General features: G+C 42.7%; 1 protein-coding gene across 5 annotated transcripts in view; it reads left to right on the top strand.

Annotated features, from left to right (window-relative positions):
* The first annotated feature begins 309 nt into the window (after window positions 1–309).
* Window positions 310–18,428, top strand: part of LOC100542338 (clathrin heavy chain 1) — a 41,132-nt gene continuing 23,013 nt past the window's right edge. For 2 of the 5 annotated variants that reach the window (XM_010719947.4, XM_085238627.1), the window contains exons 1-5: window positions 311–958; window positions 10,979–11,186; window positions 16,227–16,495; window positions 16,776–16,937; window positions 17,731–17,844. In XM_010719947.4, the coding sequence (XP_010718249.1) occupies window positions 917–958; window positions 10,979–11,186; window positions 16,227–16,495; window positions 16,776–16,937; window positions 17,731–17,844 (795 nt within the window). In that variant the 5' untranslated portion in view covers window positions 311–916. Of the gene's footprint in view, window positions 959–10,978; window positions 11,187–16,226; window positions 16,496–16,775; window positions 16,938–17,730; window positions 17,845–18,428 lie in introns of all 5 variants that reach the window. The other 3 variants (XM_010719946.4, XM_010719948.4, XM_003210844.5) reach the window with 3 other exon arrangements.

The following is an 18,428-nucleotide window of genomic DNA, read 5'->3' as shown; positions in this document are numbered from 1 at the left end:
AATTCTTCCTTCAGCGGCACCTCTGTGCCTTCTGCTCAGGGCTTCCCCAGCACCTGCAGCCCTCCAGGCTCCCCTTTAGGCTGCATGGGGCACCCCCCATTTGATGGGTCGCCTGCCTATGGGAATCAAGGTTTTAAATATCAGAAAGCTCTGATTTACGGCTTGCATCTGACCCCTCACTCCTCAGTTACTCAACAACTTTCCAATTCACGATGTTATCTCGTGGAAAGATCTGTGTTTCCACTTCAAAGCTCAGCGGCGGGGCTCCACGACACATCCGATAGCCGTCCTTCAGCTCCTGTCAGCCCCTCGCCCTTTTGGTCAGCCTCGGCGGACGGCGCTGAGGGCAGAGCAACGCCGTTATCGGCCCCTGCCTCGAACGGGAGCCTCCGCACCACCGACGGGGAGAGGAGTCAACAGCACAGACCCCCACCTGCTTCCGCCGTATGGAGCTGGGTCACGGGGCGCTGCGGAAGAATATCCACTTTGAAAATTTGGCACGGAGGAGTCCCCTGTCCTCGCAGTCATTTCCCCGCTGCTCAGCGGGAGTCATGTGGGATGGAAAGGCGGCGATGGGCTGAGGGGCAGGCTGGAGGCTGGGGGTGAGTAGCGGAAGAGGGGGCGCGGCGGAACGGGACTATTTGAGAAGACCCTGGCGGAGTTTGTGAGGAGCGGAGTGATCCCACCACCGGAGTGAGCGGCTCCGCGAGGCAGAAAAGGGCGGCGGGGCGCGTTCTCTGTGAGGATACCGCGCCTGCGTCACTCTTCCCCTCCATCTCTTCCCCCCTCCCCTTCTCCCGCTCTCTCTCCCCCCACGCTTCTCCTCGCCGTGTGTGGGGTGCAGCGGTGCCCTCTCACCCGCTTTATTTCCATCTCTTGTTCCTCGCGCCCGTCCCCGAGGAGTTCTCCCTCAGCCATGGCTCAGATCTTGCCTATTCGCTTCCAGGAGCACTTCCAGGTGAGCTCAAGGGGAGAGGGAACACGGGCTGGGGGCTGTTCCCTTCTGTCTCCCCGGGTGCCTCGGAGGGGGGCGGCCGCGGCCTAGTCCGGGCTATGGGGAGCGTGCGGTGCGGGACCGCGGGGCGCAGCGCCCCCATCCACCGCCGGGCGCGATTTGTGCAGAGTCACTCGGGGCCGCTCCGGGAAGGGAGAGTGGCTCCCCAGGCTTTTGAGGGAGCCGTCGCCTCTCGGGGTGTACGAGATTTACTCTTCTCCGCAGCGACCGTCAGTCTCCGGTTTCGGGGAGCCGTGTGGCTGCGGGTTGGGGGTCGAGGGCCCAGAGGGCCTCTGCCTCCCTTCCAAACACAACGATATGGAAAAGAAAGAAAGCCCTTCTTCAGAATGACACAGTTCTGTTCCTTATGGTCTATGACTAGAATCAGTGGTGGAAGAGGTCCATCACTAATGGGTGTCATGCAGCCAAGCCGGTTTCTCTGTTCCTTCGTAACCCGGTGCTAAGGAAGGGTTGGAAACGGAGTGGGAGAACAGCAGCCAGTGAGCATGCAGTGTAAGGCAGGAATTAAAGGAATTTGCTAAATGAATGAGGGAACAGGAAGTGGAGTTGGCAAGTCATCTTGCTGTCTCTGCACAGCCTCCTTCTGTCAAATCTGTCTTCCATCTCAAAATATGAACTGTAGACCCATCCTCTGGGAGACTTGGTAGTGCTGCAGGCCTTGCAGCTCCTTTTTGGGGAGTGATTTCGAGTGACTGTGAGGACTGCCTTGGTCATTCTGGGAGGAGACCAAGGCTGGAAAAAAATGATTGGGCAGTGAGTTCCAGAAATATCTGCTCTGTGCCAGTGGGAGCACACACCTGCCTACTCTCTGGAGATGAGAGTTTAATATAGTGAAGAATTACTCCTCCCCCCTTAACCCTATAGGATAGCAGTGATTGCTGTAATACAGTTAATTCATGGTAGCTACAGGGCAGCTGTCTGAGTAAGAAAGTAAAGGATCAGAACATTTTTAATGTCAGACTCTTCTTAGGAAGAAGCATTTGGTTCTCACAACTTAAAGCTAGCAGGTGTCACTGATCCTGTTGGTTGTTTTTGGCTGTGCAGTGATGATAAGTGGATGTTATGCTTGATGTTATAGGTGCAGTGTCCTGCTTTGCATGTTATCTGACTGTTTCTGAGGGCTAGTTCTGTCTTGCATCACTGTCCGTGTGAGCACTAGAGCACTTCTGGTTTGAGTCGGGGGCTACTAACTTCCCCAGGGAGTCCTACTGAAGTCATGCTATTTTTTGCCACCACCTGCTTTTGCTCCTATGTGTTATGATATTACTGGGAGGACTGAGCCTATGCTGGAGGAGACCGCACAGGGGAGTGTGGGAAACCCTAGGACCATGCCAGTGTGTGGGATTGTTCTGTGGGATTCACTCCTCCCTGCTCCCCTTCTACTCCCTTAGTCTGAGAGCAGTGGCTCCCAAGCAGTGTTCCACACTAGGAAACTGAGGTTAATGACTGGGACAGGAATTCATCAGTCTCCTTAATGTTACTTCAGCACCTGTCTTTACATGACAGGTGAAATGGGGAGGGAGATGAGAAGAAATGTGGGAGCTGGTAGTGTTTGTTCTGGCTGGATATCTCAAGTATGGTTTTATCAACTCTAACTTACATTATGTCTCCACTCTAGATGTGTTAACTCTTTGCTCCTTGTTGTTGTCCAGTAGGAAGTTTTCTTATGACAAGAATAGGCCTTCACTCCTGTTCATAATGCTTCGTTATCATCCAGATTAATCTTTTTTTTTTTCTTCTCATATTTCTTCCAAGGAATTGGTTTGGCTACAGTTAAATTCTCATATTTGAAGTGAGTAGTATGACAGATCTACTACTCTACTTTATGATGTTAAATCAAAAATAGCTTCTTATAACTGCCGTGTATCAGTGATTCTATATGAATTTGTTCTGCATCTTAATTCAAACTGTAGTTCTTATCTGTAGATATAAGTATTTCTGTAAGTAGCTAGAGTAGCTGTTAACTCTACTCATTTTCAAATTTGGCCTGGTGCTTATTTCACTTATACTAGGTCTTCTCTATACTCGGAGAAAAGGAGAAGTGAAGTAATGCAGAAAGTGGTTTTCAGGGAAGCTAAACAAGTGGTGCTAAGTACTGAACTCTCCCAGTCTCTATCTGGATAAACAAATGTGGGGGAAAAAACCCTGTGATTTTGGTTCACATAAAATTGAAGGACTATTAGGTAGACTGCTTACATTCCTTGTGCAGCTTGTTTTGTTTTATGTTGATCATTTTGCTAACTAAACTGTACCTCCAAGGCTGTGAAGGAGTAATGACGGCTAGTCACAGTGTGTGTGAAATTAGAAGTTATTACAGCTTGCACCTTCAACCCTGGTATGAGCTTATGAGCAGACAGTAGCTACTGTAAGAGATACAGATCTTTAAGGTCTTTTCCAACCTGAGCAATTCTATGATTCTATGAATGGCATTGCCATAAAAGACTAAATATGCTGGCAAACTGACTGGGACTGACATTACTGGACTTCAGTGAACAAAATGTTCTTGATCTGAAATTGAACTTTCCTTTTACTTAGTCATAGGCTTGTTCTTAAAAGCTTAATTTCATCACCTTTTGATTTTTTTTTTTCAGCTCTCACTAGTAAAAAATCTCAGCTAGCTCTGTAGAGAAAACAACAGTTATGCAAAGTCTTGGGTTTCTTGGCTCTTTGTTCTGTAGATGGACAGGCACAATGATCAGTAGGCAGGTTTCTGCTTTCTCTGGAGTGACTAATTCTTTTAATTAGTTTGAGATCTCCTCTTAAGGATTACTGCCTATTGTGCAGTAGGCATGATTGAGCTGAGCTGTAATGGATTTCCAAAGTGCTTTGGCTAGACATATGTGAATGTTAAAGCATTCAGGATGTTTCCAGCTGTAAATAACTTATTGGACTTGTTCAGAAGGTAGACCTATATCATGGTGACTCAGCTATTTAGTGTTGAGGAGACCATATTTGCTCAAAGAATTGGGAAGTACCCTGTGTGTGGTAGAGACACTCTTTGGACAGATGATCTGATCGCCATCATTGACATACAGGAATGGGTTTGTATAGGGAATGGTTCTTTTTTTTTTAAAAAAAAAAAAAGTGTAATTACAGCTATAACTAATCCTGTGGTCTTGTATGTTTCAGCTGATGTGTACATCCTTGATGTCCCTTGCCTGCCAAGATGGGGAGCAACAACAGGAGGGCTGGTAGTGGGGACAGGATATCCAATGGCTATATACAGTTCCTTATTGGGCATGTTGTTTTAACTTTAGATAGCTATGCAAGCTACATAAGTGCTCTGAGAAACTACTACCATGTTCTTAGTTTGCTTTAAATGATACGTTCTTACAGAGCTGCTAGGAGGTAGTGCTTAATATTTAGACACCCATAGCCTCTGTACAAGCCTTGCTCTTTTGTAGTGGGATTGAAACAACTGTTAATTGAAACCTCTGAAAAGTGTTTCCGTTAGAGCTGAGTGGCACTAAGCTGGAGTGGGATATTTTCTGGACCCCATCAAGTTTTGTGAGCTCCAGCATTTAACTGGTGATATGTCCCAAGTATTTGGAGATAGTACTGAGCACAGTACGTTAGTCTTAAGAACTTACCACTAGAGAAAGGGGTTTAGCTCAAAGACTTTGTGTCAGTGTCTGAGTTGGTCTTTGCTGGCTTGGTCTAGATCACTGTTTTTCTGCAGAAAGAGGGTTGCACTAGAAAGCCCAGTGCTTATTAAAATTCTCGTATACAAGCATCAGTAAACTGGAATGGGAAAAGATCATTAAACTTCAGATGAATAGTCACATTTCATCCTACCTGTGGCATTTAAATAATATATCGCTGGCTAATTTTTTTTATCATTACAGGGGTTATCAGTATCTTAACATTCTTAAAATTGTTTGATAGGCAATATTAGATGTATTATCTGGGTCATTCAGCCTGATAGTGAAGAAGCAACGCTGGCTAAATATTCCTCTCTTACAGTTGTAGAGAGTATCTGCTCCTGTTCTTATGTGTAGTCATAAGGAATATGCTTGTTGAACTCTTCCATGGAGCACATGCCCTCTGATATGGATGCTTACTGTTGCACTGATGGAAGTAAATCTTAAGTGCTTTCAAATTGCTAAAATAGGAAGCTTTTTTTATTAACTGAGGGAGTAATTACATGACCATCCTTTAGGAAGTAGTAATATTTCTGCCTTAAGAAGTTTACTGACTAGCCTAATAAGAGGATGGCAGCAATAGTCATGCACCATGTATAGTTAATTTCTGAAACTTTCTGTAGATGTTATGGCAGTTAGAACTGGAAGTTATGCCAGAATTTGAGGCAAAAACTTATTTCTTAGTAAAGATACCTTAAGTATTATGGTTCTTCAGTAGGGACCAGATTTTGCAGGGAATAAGCTTGGGCTTAAAGCTGAACTTGAACTAGACTAACACCTCAAGAGTCTCACTGTACAGAGTGTCAAGTGGCTGTCATGAGGAGAGTGTCAAGCTGAAGCACAGTGTCTGAGAAGAGGCATTGCAGAGGCTGTGCTTCTACTTCAGTGCTCTGAGTTAGGGCTAATTAAATCAAGACAAGCTTGGCTATCCTATGGTTAAATCACTTGTGATGCTTCACTTTATCAGTCTTTCACAACAGGTTATATTTTGGTAGGTGAACTGATTTCATGCCCAGCACTGAAGAGTGAATGCATAATTTTCAGTGAGTGGATGTTTTCAAGGCTAGAGCATATAATCAGGAACACTGAATCTAAGGAACTGCTCCTTATCCTCCTTGTTCAGGGTCATAGATGACTTGGCTACAACTTATGTGTTTATTGGGTAACAAACTTTCATATTACATGAATATTAATATGGAGACGTTTTACCTTATTGATACAGAAGCCTGTAATAGCTACATGCTCTCTGGACAGTTCTAGAAGCTCTAGTTACAAGTTGCTTCTGATACTTTAGTGTCTAAACTTTGATAACCTTTTGGCATGAATGGCACCTACTTCTGTGTACTAGCTTGTACAGAAGTATGTACCTATAAACTGAGGAGACAGCTGAATGAGTCTTGATTATTGTGCTGATGTTTGTTCCTCCTCCAGATTCCATCTTACACATGCATACATTTAGCTTGTATTGCATTACTGAAGCTTATGTATGTCAAGATTAGCAACTACTAAGCTGAATAGCTATTCTTTAGTAAGCTGAAGAGAAAACTATTCCTGAGGTCTTTCTTGGGTGTGGCTCCAATGCAGTGCTGCATTTCTAAGTATCTCAGTTACATACCCAATTTATGGGTTAGTGAGTAGCTTTACATAAGCTGCAACAAACCATGGTCAGTTTGGGACCTGTATGGGGCTGCTGAATCATGGCCTGAACCTCTGATTGACCACCTGAGGCGAGCAGTGAGTCAGCCACGGGAGCACAGGTGAAGGCAGTTCTCCTGTGCTGCAGGAAGGGGTTGGAGCCTGGCTGCACCTCTCCTAGAGCCATTTAAGAGCTGACTGCCAGTGGGGAAGGATCTCTCTGGAGATCTGCTCCACCGGAGTCTATTTTGCGAACCCAGGATAGGGTGAGTGTCTTTCTTTTCCTACTCCAGTATAATAATTACATCAGCCGAGCTCCTGGATATACTATACCATCTATATATTCATTGATTCTACACTGTACCATCTGTATTCATTGTTGTACAGGACCTAAAGGCCCCTGACTGAAGAATGATTCTGGGATGGAACAAAATATTGACTGTTTTAAGAGAACTGATATTTGTGGCTGTCGCCGCAAATATCTTGTTTTGTAGAGAGAGCCGACTGTGGTAGTTTATCTTCTTTTTGTAAAGACTTGTTTTGCAAACAGGTGTTCTACCTGGGCTCTGTATTATGCGTTGACTGCATGGGTACAGCATGCAATGGAACAAACCCTGCAGATCCCGGAGAGAATCAAAGCAGGAGAGTGACTGCAGAGGGGATAAAAGGCAAAGTGCCCTTTGAAGCAGGGGACGCCCTGCTGGTGCTGCCTATAGCATCCACTGCCAGCATGGTCTTCCTCTCTCCTTTCAGTGGTTTGCTGTCTCTTAAGGGTCAGAAAGTAATAGTGCACCTGCTGAGGGAGGTTCTGCTTCCTGCTTGCAAGGATTATCTAAAAATGAATGCGTGAGTGTGTATGTGTGTATATGTTGATTAAAACTTGTAACCTTCTGTGCTGCTCTGAGTCCATAGCTTGCTTGCCTCTGCTCCTGAGAAATCCTGTCTCAGATTCAAATGTACCCTGAAACAATCAGCCAGATCACAGAATCACAGAATTGTAGGGGTTGGAAGGGACCTCTAGCGATCATCAAGACCAACCCCCCTGCCAAAGCAGGTTCCCTACACCAGGTCACACAGGTAGGCGTCCAGGCGAGACTTGAATATCTCCAGAGAAGGAGACTCCACAACCTCCCTGGGCAGCCTGTTCCAGTGCTCCGTCACCTCACCGTGAAGAAGTTCTTACGCACATTCGTGCGAAACTTCCTGTGCTGCAGCTGATGTCCATTTCCCCTCGTCCTGTCTCCACGTACCACTGAAAAGAGACTGGCCTCACCGCTATGGCTGCCACACCTCAGATATTTATAAACCTGGATCAGGTCCCCTCTCAGTCGTCTTTTCTCAAGGCTGAACAGACCCAGTTCACTCAGCCTTTCTCCATAGGGGAGATGCTCCAGGCCCTTCACCATCTTTGTGGCCCTCCGCTGGACTCTTTCCAAGAGATCCCTGTCTTTTTTGTACTGGGGAGCTCAGAACTGGACACAGTACTCCAGATGAGGCCTTACCAGGGCAGAGTAGAGGGGGAGGATCACCTCCCTCGACCTGCTGGACACGCTCTTCTTAATGCACCCCAGAATGCCATTGGCCTTTTTGGCCATAAGGGCACACTGCTGGCTCATGGCCAACCTGTCGTCCACCAGGATGCCCAGGTCCCTCTCTGCAGAGCAAGATCAGAATATACTGAACAGCTTGTGACTCTAGGTTGCTCCTGAAGTCCATGAAAACTACAAGAGATTCAGTGAGCATAGTAACAGTGTTGGGAGAGCAAATTTGGAACTACAGAACACCTGTTTTCAACAAAATCACAGCTATGCATCTTTGATGGTGAAGAGCCTTCATGCTATGCTTGTAAAAGTCTGCATCAGTGGGTTTGAGCCACTGTTGCTGTTGTCACTGCACCACCCACTCCCACAATGTGCCCACATAAACTGTTTGGTCACAATAAATTTTGAGGAAGCATTGATTAATGCTTCAGTGGGTGGTGGTTTTTTCCTCCATAGAGGACTTAATTTCCACACCTTTGCTTCATATGCACTTCCATGTCAGACATGACTTTGTGAGATTGCCCTTCTGCTGCCATCTGTCACCCAGCAATGAAATGTAACGGAATATTGGCAGGAAGGTTCAAGCTCTACTGCCATGGCACCAACATCTGCCTCTGATGTTGTGGGCCAATATAATAGGATAGGAGGCATTACTTCTGGAGCAGCCTTCTTGAAACCTGTTCTGAAATTCCTGTATCAAAACAGAAAGCAATTTTTTTTTCTTTCATATTTTTTACTTTTCCCAGGACTGTGTTTAGCCAATGTATCAAAATACAAAGCTATTTGCCATAAGTTGAGCTAGCACTACACTGCATCCTCTCTATGGCCTAGACCGTGCCCATAGCACTCTGATGTTGGGCTGTTGCTGAGTGATGGGTGTGTGCCTGGGGCTGGGCCAGGCTATTTGTTCAGCAGGGAATAGCTGCTGCCATGATGGTGCAGGGCAGAGGTTGGACTGTAGGATGAGATAAATCTCTTAAGAAGCTTCAGTGAAACTGAAGCTGCTGCTCCTTTGCTTAAAAATCTGTGCTCTGGGGCAGGTTCTCGGGCTTGTCACAGTTACTGTTGCATGAAATGTAGCTTACGACCATACCAAGTTGCAGCATGAGGCAGTGCTAAATCTGAGATATTCCAAACCAGTTGAAACACTGATCTGCCTTCCCTGCTGCCTGGTCTGACTAATCTGACGCTGGAAATGGATGGAGACAAAGTTAACGAAGAGGGATGAAAGTGAGAAATCTAGGCATCTACTCAGTGATACAGAATGACTTGAAGTTGCTTTAAGAATAGCTACTTTATCATGTGTCTGAACTCAAGTGATGTTTGAATTGACCGTAAGTGGTGAGGAGGAGTCTGCATTGAAATCCCTGCTTGTGCTGCTAATCTAAGTGATGTGACTTCTTGGGCAAAGAAAGTTGGAATAAGTGGTTATTTTAACACATTTTTCTTAGTTTGCAATAGTAAGAGTTAAGTTCAGAGGAGCAAGATGAATAAGTCCACTAATAAAATTAGGCCATTGCAAATAGTGCTGAACTGCATTATTTGTGCAGTCACACAGCGTTTCTACTAAAGCTATCAAATAAACCAGTACTAAAGACTCTAGGTTACTTGGGACTATGGGAGAAGAAGGAAGAGGCTGGATAGCAGGAAGTAGCTGCAAATTAAACAACCAAACAAAAAAAAACAACCAAACAAAAAAAAACCCACACCCAACAGCAGCATCAAACAATACACACACACACAAAAACAGTTGAATTTGGTATGACTGTAACGTAGGAGTTTCTATTGTTTCATGACAGCTTTGTATTGACTATGTCTAGAGATTTATCTGAAACCTAAATCAGGAAATATCACTGTGGCAGCATTCACATTTTGGTTGATGTAACAGAAGGTATATTTTAACAAGCCATGGTAGCTGTTAGCTGGTAAAAAAGATAGCATAAATGCTGTATAAACACAAGCTATGACTGCAGTTCCAATACATTCAAGGTTATTATGTGCTTCAAGGGAAGTAGTTGGTGCTAGACTCAAAAGAAAGGAGGAAAGAGGTGTCTGACATATTCTACCGAATTGGGGATGCCTGGACCTGCTAATCACAGAATCACCAAGGTTGGAAAAGACCTCCGAGATTATCCTGTCCAACTGTCCATCTATTGCCAATATTTCCCACTAAGCAATGTCCTTTAATACAACATCTAAACATTTCTTGAACACCTCTAGGGTTGGTGGTTTGGCTATCACCTCTGCCAGCTCCTTCAGCACCCTCAGGTGAATCCCATCTGGCCTCATGGACTTGTTGCAGCCCAGGTGGAGCAGCAGGTCTCTAACAGTTTCCACCTGAGTCAGGGCATTTTTATTTCGCTCCCCATCCAAGTCTTTCTGGTCAGGGTACTCTGAGGATAACTGGTCTGGCTTTTAAAGATGGATATAAAGAAGGCATTGCTAGTCATGCACTTTGTCTCCACATGAAAATAAGAGTTAGCTTACATCCTGATTTTTTTAGTCCTGGCAGTACTATGAAAATAGAACATGGTGGTCTAGCTTTGCCAAGGTAGATGTGGTGTGGTCTCTGCAGTGAAGGACAGGCCCTGGAATGATGTATGTTGTTCATCTATCTATTGCTCTCTCATCTTTCCTTTTCCTAATGAGGTGATGTGGAGTTGACGATTGGGAGGGAGATTAGAGGACTGAAGACTGCTTCTCTAATTGTACTCTAAATGCTGTAGCTGTTGTAGTTGGGTATTTCTGGTGTCTTCGGGCCATTCCTTGGGAAGGAACTCAGCATTACAGCCTTACCTTGGTATGCTTGTTACAGTACCTGTTTGAGCAGAGAAGCTGAGATAAAACCTGTGAAGATAAGTGGTACTAATTTGGTACTTACCAGTTCCTGAGTATATTCAGATCAATGTAACAGTCTACATTAGATTGGTAATTGAACTACTGATGCTCCCTTAAATATTATGGGAATTTTGCAATATCGTTTCCATCAAGAGGGAGAAGGAAATAAGTCTGTCTCTATGTATGATGTGAGCAACTGGAACAAGGGATCAGATGAGATAGCAGAAGGGGATCTTGTGTGTAGGAACTTAAGTTAGACTGATAAATCTTCATGATAAGAATAATAAAAGACCGTTCTCTCTTTCTAGCTCCAAAATTTGGGCATTAACCCAGCAAACATTGGATTCAGCACCCTAACAATGGAATCTGACAAGTTCATTTGCATCAGGGAGAAAGTGGGAGAGCAAGCACAAGTAGTAATAATTGACATGAGTGATCCAACATCACCTATCAGACGTCCAATTTCTGCTGAAAGTGCCATCATGAATCCAGCCTCTAAAGTAATTGCACTAAAAGGTGAGTAACCCTTTATTCTTGTAATGTGAAACCTACTATTTAGCTTCATTACTGCTCATGTATGCTCTGAAGCGTAAGAGCTATGTAAGATTTATATGAAGGAAGTATAGTAAAATAATATCTTACCTGCTGTATTTTGATTGTGAATATTTCAGTAATCTTTGGATGATTTGCCTACCACTAGGTGAGAGATGCTTGGCACTGCTGCCTGCTGTTGTTGCTGAGTACAAGTGGATGTTCAGAGAATAATGGACACTTGTAGGGATGAGTGGGGAGGAAGACTAAAACAGCTTCTGCTCTATACTTACTTTGGTGTGAGTGCTTACTGGATACCAACTTATTGTTATAAGGCTGGCCAGTAACTGCATGAGACAGCATGAAAGTCTGAATGCGTGAACTTGTTTAGTTAGATAACCTTGAGAACCTACAGATGGAAGACCTCACATGTGGTGTTTATTTTGTCTTTAGGTAGTGTTCTGAGCTCTCCCCAAATATTTTTTACTATATTTCTTTTCTTAGATGAGTAACTTTTAGTACTTAGTTTCAATAACTATTTGTTACTGGCCATGTACTTTTCTTGCATCTTATGTAAACAGATGGTGAGTGTCCTTTGTTATTTCATGTTTAGTACTACAGACAGTACTGGTCTAATCTCATAAAAAGTACTGAACTTTGAGATAATCATTTGACAGTTCACTTCATAGCCATATAGAGGACTTAATCCTCAAGTGGTATTATAGTGGAAGTGTTCTCCGTTCGTAAGATGCCAACTATTTGTCTGTTTTGACTATTGACTGTACCAAGTGGAAGAGAGGAGTGTTCTGTGTGGATATATGGAGATATATATATAAAAAAAATGGAAATACAGTTGATAGACAAAACCATGTTGCAATACTTTCATAAGAGACTTCTGTTAGCGTGTCCTGTGCGCTATTCATTTCTTCCTAAATGTGATATCCAGTGTGAAAATTTGTGATGAATTTCCTCAGGGGTCTAAAAAATAACATTCCTCAAACAGACACAAAATGTGCGTCTTACTGTCTATAATATCTGTCTTACACTGACATTAGGTGAGAACTGACGTGTTAACATTTTACTTTAGCTGTAGTTGTGGTTCAGTTGAGGTGCTTTTACATCTTGCAAAGAACTGCATTACTTGGGATGTGGTTTAAGTCAACAATGAACTGATTTCAGATTTGTTTGATTTCACTGTCCTTAACTTCAGACTCCTTTTAACAAACCTTATTGGCAGGGAAAGCACCTTTTCTGTACTAGCAGAACTTCAACTAGCTCTTAAGGAAAGAGGATCATCTGTTTTTAAAACTCACCTACTAATGCGAACTGAACAGATTATCAAGAGATTGTAAGAGTATCACTACTTTTCTTGCCAGCGTTAGACTTGCTGAAAAGTATCATCCTGTCCATGCAGAGTGAGTAAACTTGTCCTCAGAGCAAAGTTATTTGTGTGATGTCACATTGACTTGCAAAATTGCCAGGTATTGCAAGCTGAGCTTTTCTTATATCAAGTCTAATAGCCAAAGATTTAAGGAGAAAAGAGAACTAATAGAGCCACCTAGCCCACATGCTATTGCTCAAGATAACTGGTAGAATTACAGTAAACTGCACTAAAGACATGGTTGAAGCCAGCCTGTCACAACAGACTTTCCCTGCCTACTGACTGAGGCATCAGTAGTTAAAACTGTTGTGTATTGTGACTGAGTGTGCTGTGACTGGGAGCTGCTCATTATCCAAGAATTATTGAGCAATGAACGTACAATCCCATTCAAACAATAAATGAAACATTTCTTGAGTTAAACTGAGAGTATGCACAATTTCATTTCTGGATTGCATGTGGCATTCTCCTGGCATTACCAAGCTTCATACATTATCCTTGTTCCAAGATTCTGTTGCTTTGCTCTGCACTGAAAGTAGTCTTCAGTTGTTACAAGTGGAGGATGCAGTACTCAAGGCATTCTTCCATTCTTTATGGAATGGAGAAACTTCATGTTCTGGTGAACTGAAATGTAAGTTTTGTGCCAGTGTTTATAAGAACACATGGAGCAGCAATCAAAAACCCCAGCTTTCTTGACTACATTTGCAGAGAATTATCTTAAATATACCAATCAGTCTGGTGTCTTGATCAGGAAAACCCATGTAAGTCTGGTTCTTTGTCTCAGGTCTTGGCCTGAAAAAGCAGTCAAGTTCACAGAAGATTCAAAGCCACTTGCCCTTGCTGTTTGTGATTTTAGAGCAGGTTCTTCTCTCTCTTAATCCACATAACTGAATGACTGTGATTTAATTACAGTTTAGAGCTCTGAAGCTTGAAATTGTGTTGCCAAACTTAAGAAATAATACTGCTGGAGACCTTTTGGTTACTATCAGAGATAGTCAACTGATGAAGCCTTTAAAGCAATTTTCAACTGTAACAGTGGTTTTTTTTATTCTAGAAAGTAGACAAGCACGAGCTTCTGAGTAATTTTGTAGCTTATTGGTTCTTTCCATATTCTTAAAGCTAGGGTTGTCTTGCTTCCTTTTCAGGAAGACAAAGAGCAGTTTCTGTATGCACATACTGGTGTTCTTGTTTAGATGGTGAACTAGTACTCTTTCACATCTGCTTATCTGTCTTCTGAATGCCACACACTACAGCCCATGCTATCAGTGCTTTGATAGCACTAGTCTTTTGCCTAGGTGCTTCTTGCATGCATATAATATAGTAACTGCATGTGCAGAAGTTGCAGCATGGTCAGAAGAAGGCTGCTTTTCGTCTAAAGAAAGCTCACAGGCAGTCATAGGAGCTAGCTGATCAGATTAATAGATCTGCTTGCTTTTAATCCATGGAGCATAAATACTGCATGTAGTAACTCTGAAGTCTTGCTTTGTCTTTTGGCACTGTGTTAAAGTATTATGATCAATTTAACGTGTATGTTATTCTAGACCTTTACAAACAATCAGATAGATATTAACTTGGGGTTATTATCTCTTAGAAGCAGCTTACATCTATCTTTCCAGTATCCCAGAATCATAGAATCACAAACGTTGGAAAAGATCTCTGAGATTATCCTGTCCAACTGTCCACCTACTGCCGGTATTTCCCTCTAAACTGTGTCCTTCAGTACGATATCTAAACATTTCTTGAACACCTCTGGGGTTGGTGACTACCACCTCCCTGGGCAGCCTGTTCCAGTGCTTGACCACTCTTGGAGAAGTGTTTCCAGCCTGATTCTCCTCTGACAACTTGAGGCCATTCCTTCATTATTGCTAGTTACACGGTAGGAGAGGCCGACCATCACTTCATCGCAACCTTCCTTCAGGTGGTTGAAAAGAGTGATAAGGTCTCCTCTGAGCCTATTTTCTGGACAGAACAATCCCAGCTCCCTCAGCCGCTCCTCAGGTCTGTGCTCCAGAAGACCCCTCACCAGCTTGGCCTTTCTTAGAACACACTCCAGAGCCTCAATGTCCGTCTTGTCATGAGGAGCCCAACACTGAATGCAATACATGAAGTGTCATCTCACCAGTGCTAAGTACAGAGGGCTGATCACTTCCTTGCTCTTGCTGACAATACTATTTCTGATACAAGCCAGGACGCCAGTGGCCTTTGCCAGCTGGGCACATGGCTGGCTCATCTTCAGCTGAGTGTCAGCTGATACCCCCTGGTCTGTTTCCTCTATGCAGTCTTCCAGCCACTCTGCCCCAAGCCTGTAGCATTGCCTGGGGTTGTTGCGGCTAAAGTACAGGATCCAGCATTTGGTCTTGTTGAAGTTCATCCCATTGGCCTCAGCCTAGCTATCCAGCCTGTCCACATCCCTCTGTAGGGCCTTCTGACTCTCAGGCAGATTGACACTTCCTCCCAACTTGGTGTCGTCTGTGAACTTAGGGTACGCTCAATGCCCTTATGCAAGATATCAGTAAAGATTTTGACTGGGACAGGCCCCAGTACTGACCCTTAGGGAGCACTAATTATGACTGGCCACTGGCTGAATGTGACTCCATTCACCACCACTCTCTGTACCTGACCATCCAGCCAGTTCTTTACCCAGAAAGGGCATTTCAGAAATATGCAAGTAAAGGAAATGCAAACCAGTACTCTAGCAGTTTGAGTGGGTGTCTTGTGAACAGCAAATGGTATTTCCTAGAGCTAAATTCTCTCATTTGCAGTTAAGTAGAATAACACTGACTCCCTGCAAGGCATAGAATTCCTTATTCTTTGAAAAGGAGTTGTCTCAGTTATATAAGGTTATAAGTCTACCCCCTGCTTCTTCTGGTGATTCAGAGTTGGCTCAGTTATTTTAGTCGTAATTCTACCCTTGCTTCTTCTGGTGATTCAGAGGAACGCTGAAGTCACGCTTAAAGCTTCAGTATGGTTACCCAAATTGTGAAACAATCTTTTATAGAACTAAAGCTCCAAGCCTTTTAATAAACTTTCTAACCTTTTTAGTGCCCTCTCCAACAGGCAGTTGTACTACTGTTTTACAGAGCCCATCCATTTCACAGTTAAGTGCAGAGCCTGTTTGGTTCCAGTCCAAAAAAAAAAAAAAAAAAAGAGAAACCATGGTCTCACTATTTCAAGAGCTCTTGCAAGTCTGTTGCTGCTGGTTTCAGACTGGGTGATCTACAAAAGCTACTAAATTGATGCAAACTGGAGCCATTCTTTCTATTATACTGAATTACATCAAGTAGACAGCTATAATTTGATATCCCAGTGCTGCTACGTAAACCAGAATTTACTCAAATAGTGTGCTTAGTTTATTAACTACACCTTGTAGTTAGTCAGAATGTTTTTGCTTGTCAGTTGTTGGTTGGAATGTCATGTAGGTGTCCATAAAGACTCTTTTTGCTTCGTGGCTGGAGGAAGTTAAGGGTTGGGAAGGGTTTCCATTTTGGTACGAGTCAAGTATCAAAGGACACTTGGGTGTGACATGGCACTAACTCTGCCTGTAAGATCACCAGAATAGCAGGTTAAGCAGAATTGTAAGTAGGCAAACTACAGGATGGCTATTACAGTAATTGATCAATGATGTTTCTTGGATTTTGTCATACCAGCTGGAAAAACACTTCAGATTTTTAACATTGAAATGAAAAGTAAAATGAAAGCTCACGCTATGGCAGAGGAGGTGATCTTTTGGAAATGGATATCTGTGAATACAGTTGCCTTGGTGACAGAGACGGCAGTCTACCACTGGAGCATGGAGGGAGAATCTCAGCCCCAAAAGATGTTTGACAGGCATGCTAGTCTTGCAGGCTGCCAAATCATCAATTACAGAACTGATGAACATCAAAAATGGCTGTTGCTGATAGGAATTTCAGCACAGGTAAGTTACCTGGAATTATCATGCTATGAAAATGGTCAGGAGAGCTTTGTTCTGTTTCCCTTCACTTATAGCTGCTATAATTTCTTAACTTTAGTTTCTGTAGATCAAAGCTTCAAAAATTCTTATTTTGGAAGAATAACCTGACCTTTAACATGATTAAAACATTAGTGGAGGGGATGAGAGGCAGTTGTCTCTTTTTAGTTGACTGTCCCTAAGGTCTTGTTCTATAAGTAATTGAAATGTTATCTCGAAAAGCTGACTTTTTTCCTTTTTCCTCTAGCAAAATCGTGTGGTTGGTGCAATGCAGCTTTACTCTGTTGATAGAAAAGTCTCCCAACCTATAGAGGGCCATGCAGCAGCTTTTGCAGAATTCAAAATAGAGGGAAATGCCAAACCTTCCACCCTCTTTTGTTTTGCTGTGAGGAGTCCTGCAGGAGGCAAGGTAAATTTTGCATCTGTTTTCTTGTTCTGGTACAGCACAAGTCATTACTAGTAGAACTTCAGCAATCACATTGTTCAGCTGATTGAAGAACAGATTGTGAACCATATATGCAGTATATTCAGTTGGTATATAAATGCTTTATTTTAATAGAATAGAAACTGCTAAAAATCTGAATTGCTTTAGTGAAACTTAAGCAAAAGAACCAATGTAGATGTAATGAGAACTGAGATCAAAGCACTGAGTTATGCTCACATTACGTTTTGTGTAATGAAATGAAGTCATCAAGCAGCCATTTATGTCTAAAATCTATAGAATAGAAGAGACTGGATAAGCCTTAGTGGTGTGGGTAGGTTTGCATGTTACTGATAGTCAGGCTCAACAACAGTTGAATATCCTCCAGCGTTCATTAGCAGTCTGTAAAGGGCGGAGGTCATGTTACAATTTTTTTAATTCTTTCTGTTCTTATATTATACAAATTGTTGATAATGTTGGTAAGTCTCACTCAAAACGTCTGGAACAAGTTGAGTGCCTTGAAATAGAAATATACAGTATGCTTTTATAGAAAACATTCTTTAGCTTTTCCTGGTATTTACATTATTAAGTTCTGGTTAACTTATTCTTTTTCCTCTCTTAAAAATCTGGAGCACAGTTTCCCCAGTGTATTTCAGGATTGGACAGATATTTAGTGGCCAAGTGTGACAGATGACTTCATCAGCTTATCTGAAGATTGAAACTTCTTTCATGTGACTGGATTTGCCAATGATCTTGTGACATGTACTCTTTTTCTTCTTAGCTTCACATAATTGAAGTGGGTCAACCAGCTACTGGAAATCAGCCATTTGTTAAGAAAGCTGTTGATGTGTTTTTCCCACCTGAGGCACAGACAGACTTTCCTGTGGCAATGCAGGTAAATGTTTGACCAAAAAAGCGAATTGGCATAATAGCCTGAGAAGTAGCAGGCATCTGTCACTTAAAAAAAAACAAACACGCTTTCTACAATTGCTTTGCTGCTATTCTTCCTAACTTTGGAAATGGTGTTAGTGGATCTATGGGAAGCATACTAGACATTAGAACAGTAACTCTCACACAAATATGTAGGCTATATTTATCTGAATATGTGAACTTTGGTTGTGTTAAAGAAAAAAAGCCAAAAAAGCCACACCAAAAAATAATTTGCATTCTTGTTGAATGTCCTGACACTGGTCAGAACTCTTTTTGAATAGCTAAAAAGTTTGACGAGTTTGTGCTTTGTCTTAATAACAGCAGTTCGAAAGTAACTAGATACCAAGCATTGAAAGCAGTCTGTCAAAACAGCAGTACTCGTAAGTTCTTGTCTAATTTGATAACGCTTGTTGATAGCAGGATAATTGTTTTGTTTTTTTGTTTTTTTTTTTCAGGCTATTGAACTGTCTACTAATTGTCAGGGTTCTTTATATGAGTGTTACAGTGCTTGGCATTTCATCTACTGTTAATATCATAAGACAAACAGTG

This window comes from Meleagris gallopavo, chromosome 17 (assembly GCF_905368555.1).
Source record: "Meleagris gallopavo chromosome 17, MGAL_WU_HG_1.1, whole genome shotgun sequence".
Lineage (NCBI taxonomy): Eukaryota > Metazoa > Chordata > Aves > Galliformes > Phasianidae > Meleagris > Meleagris gallopavo.
The sequence above is the reverse complement of the archived record's forward strand: the minus strand, read 5'-3'. Positions and strand labels throughout refer to the sequence as shown.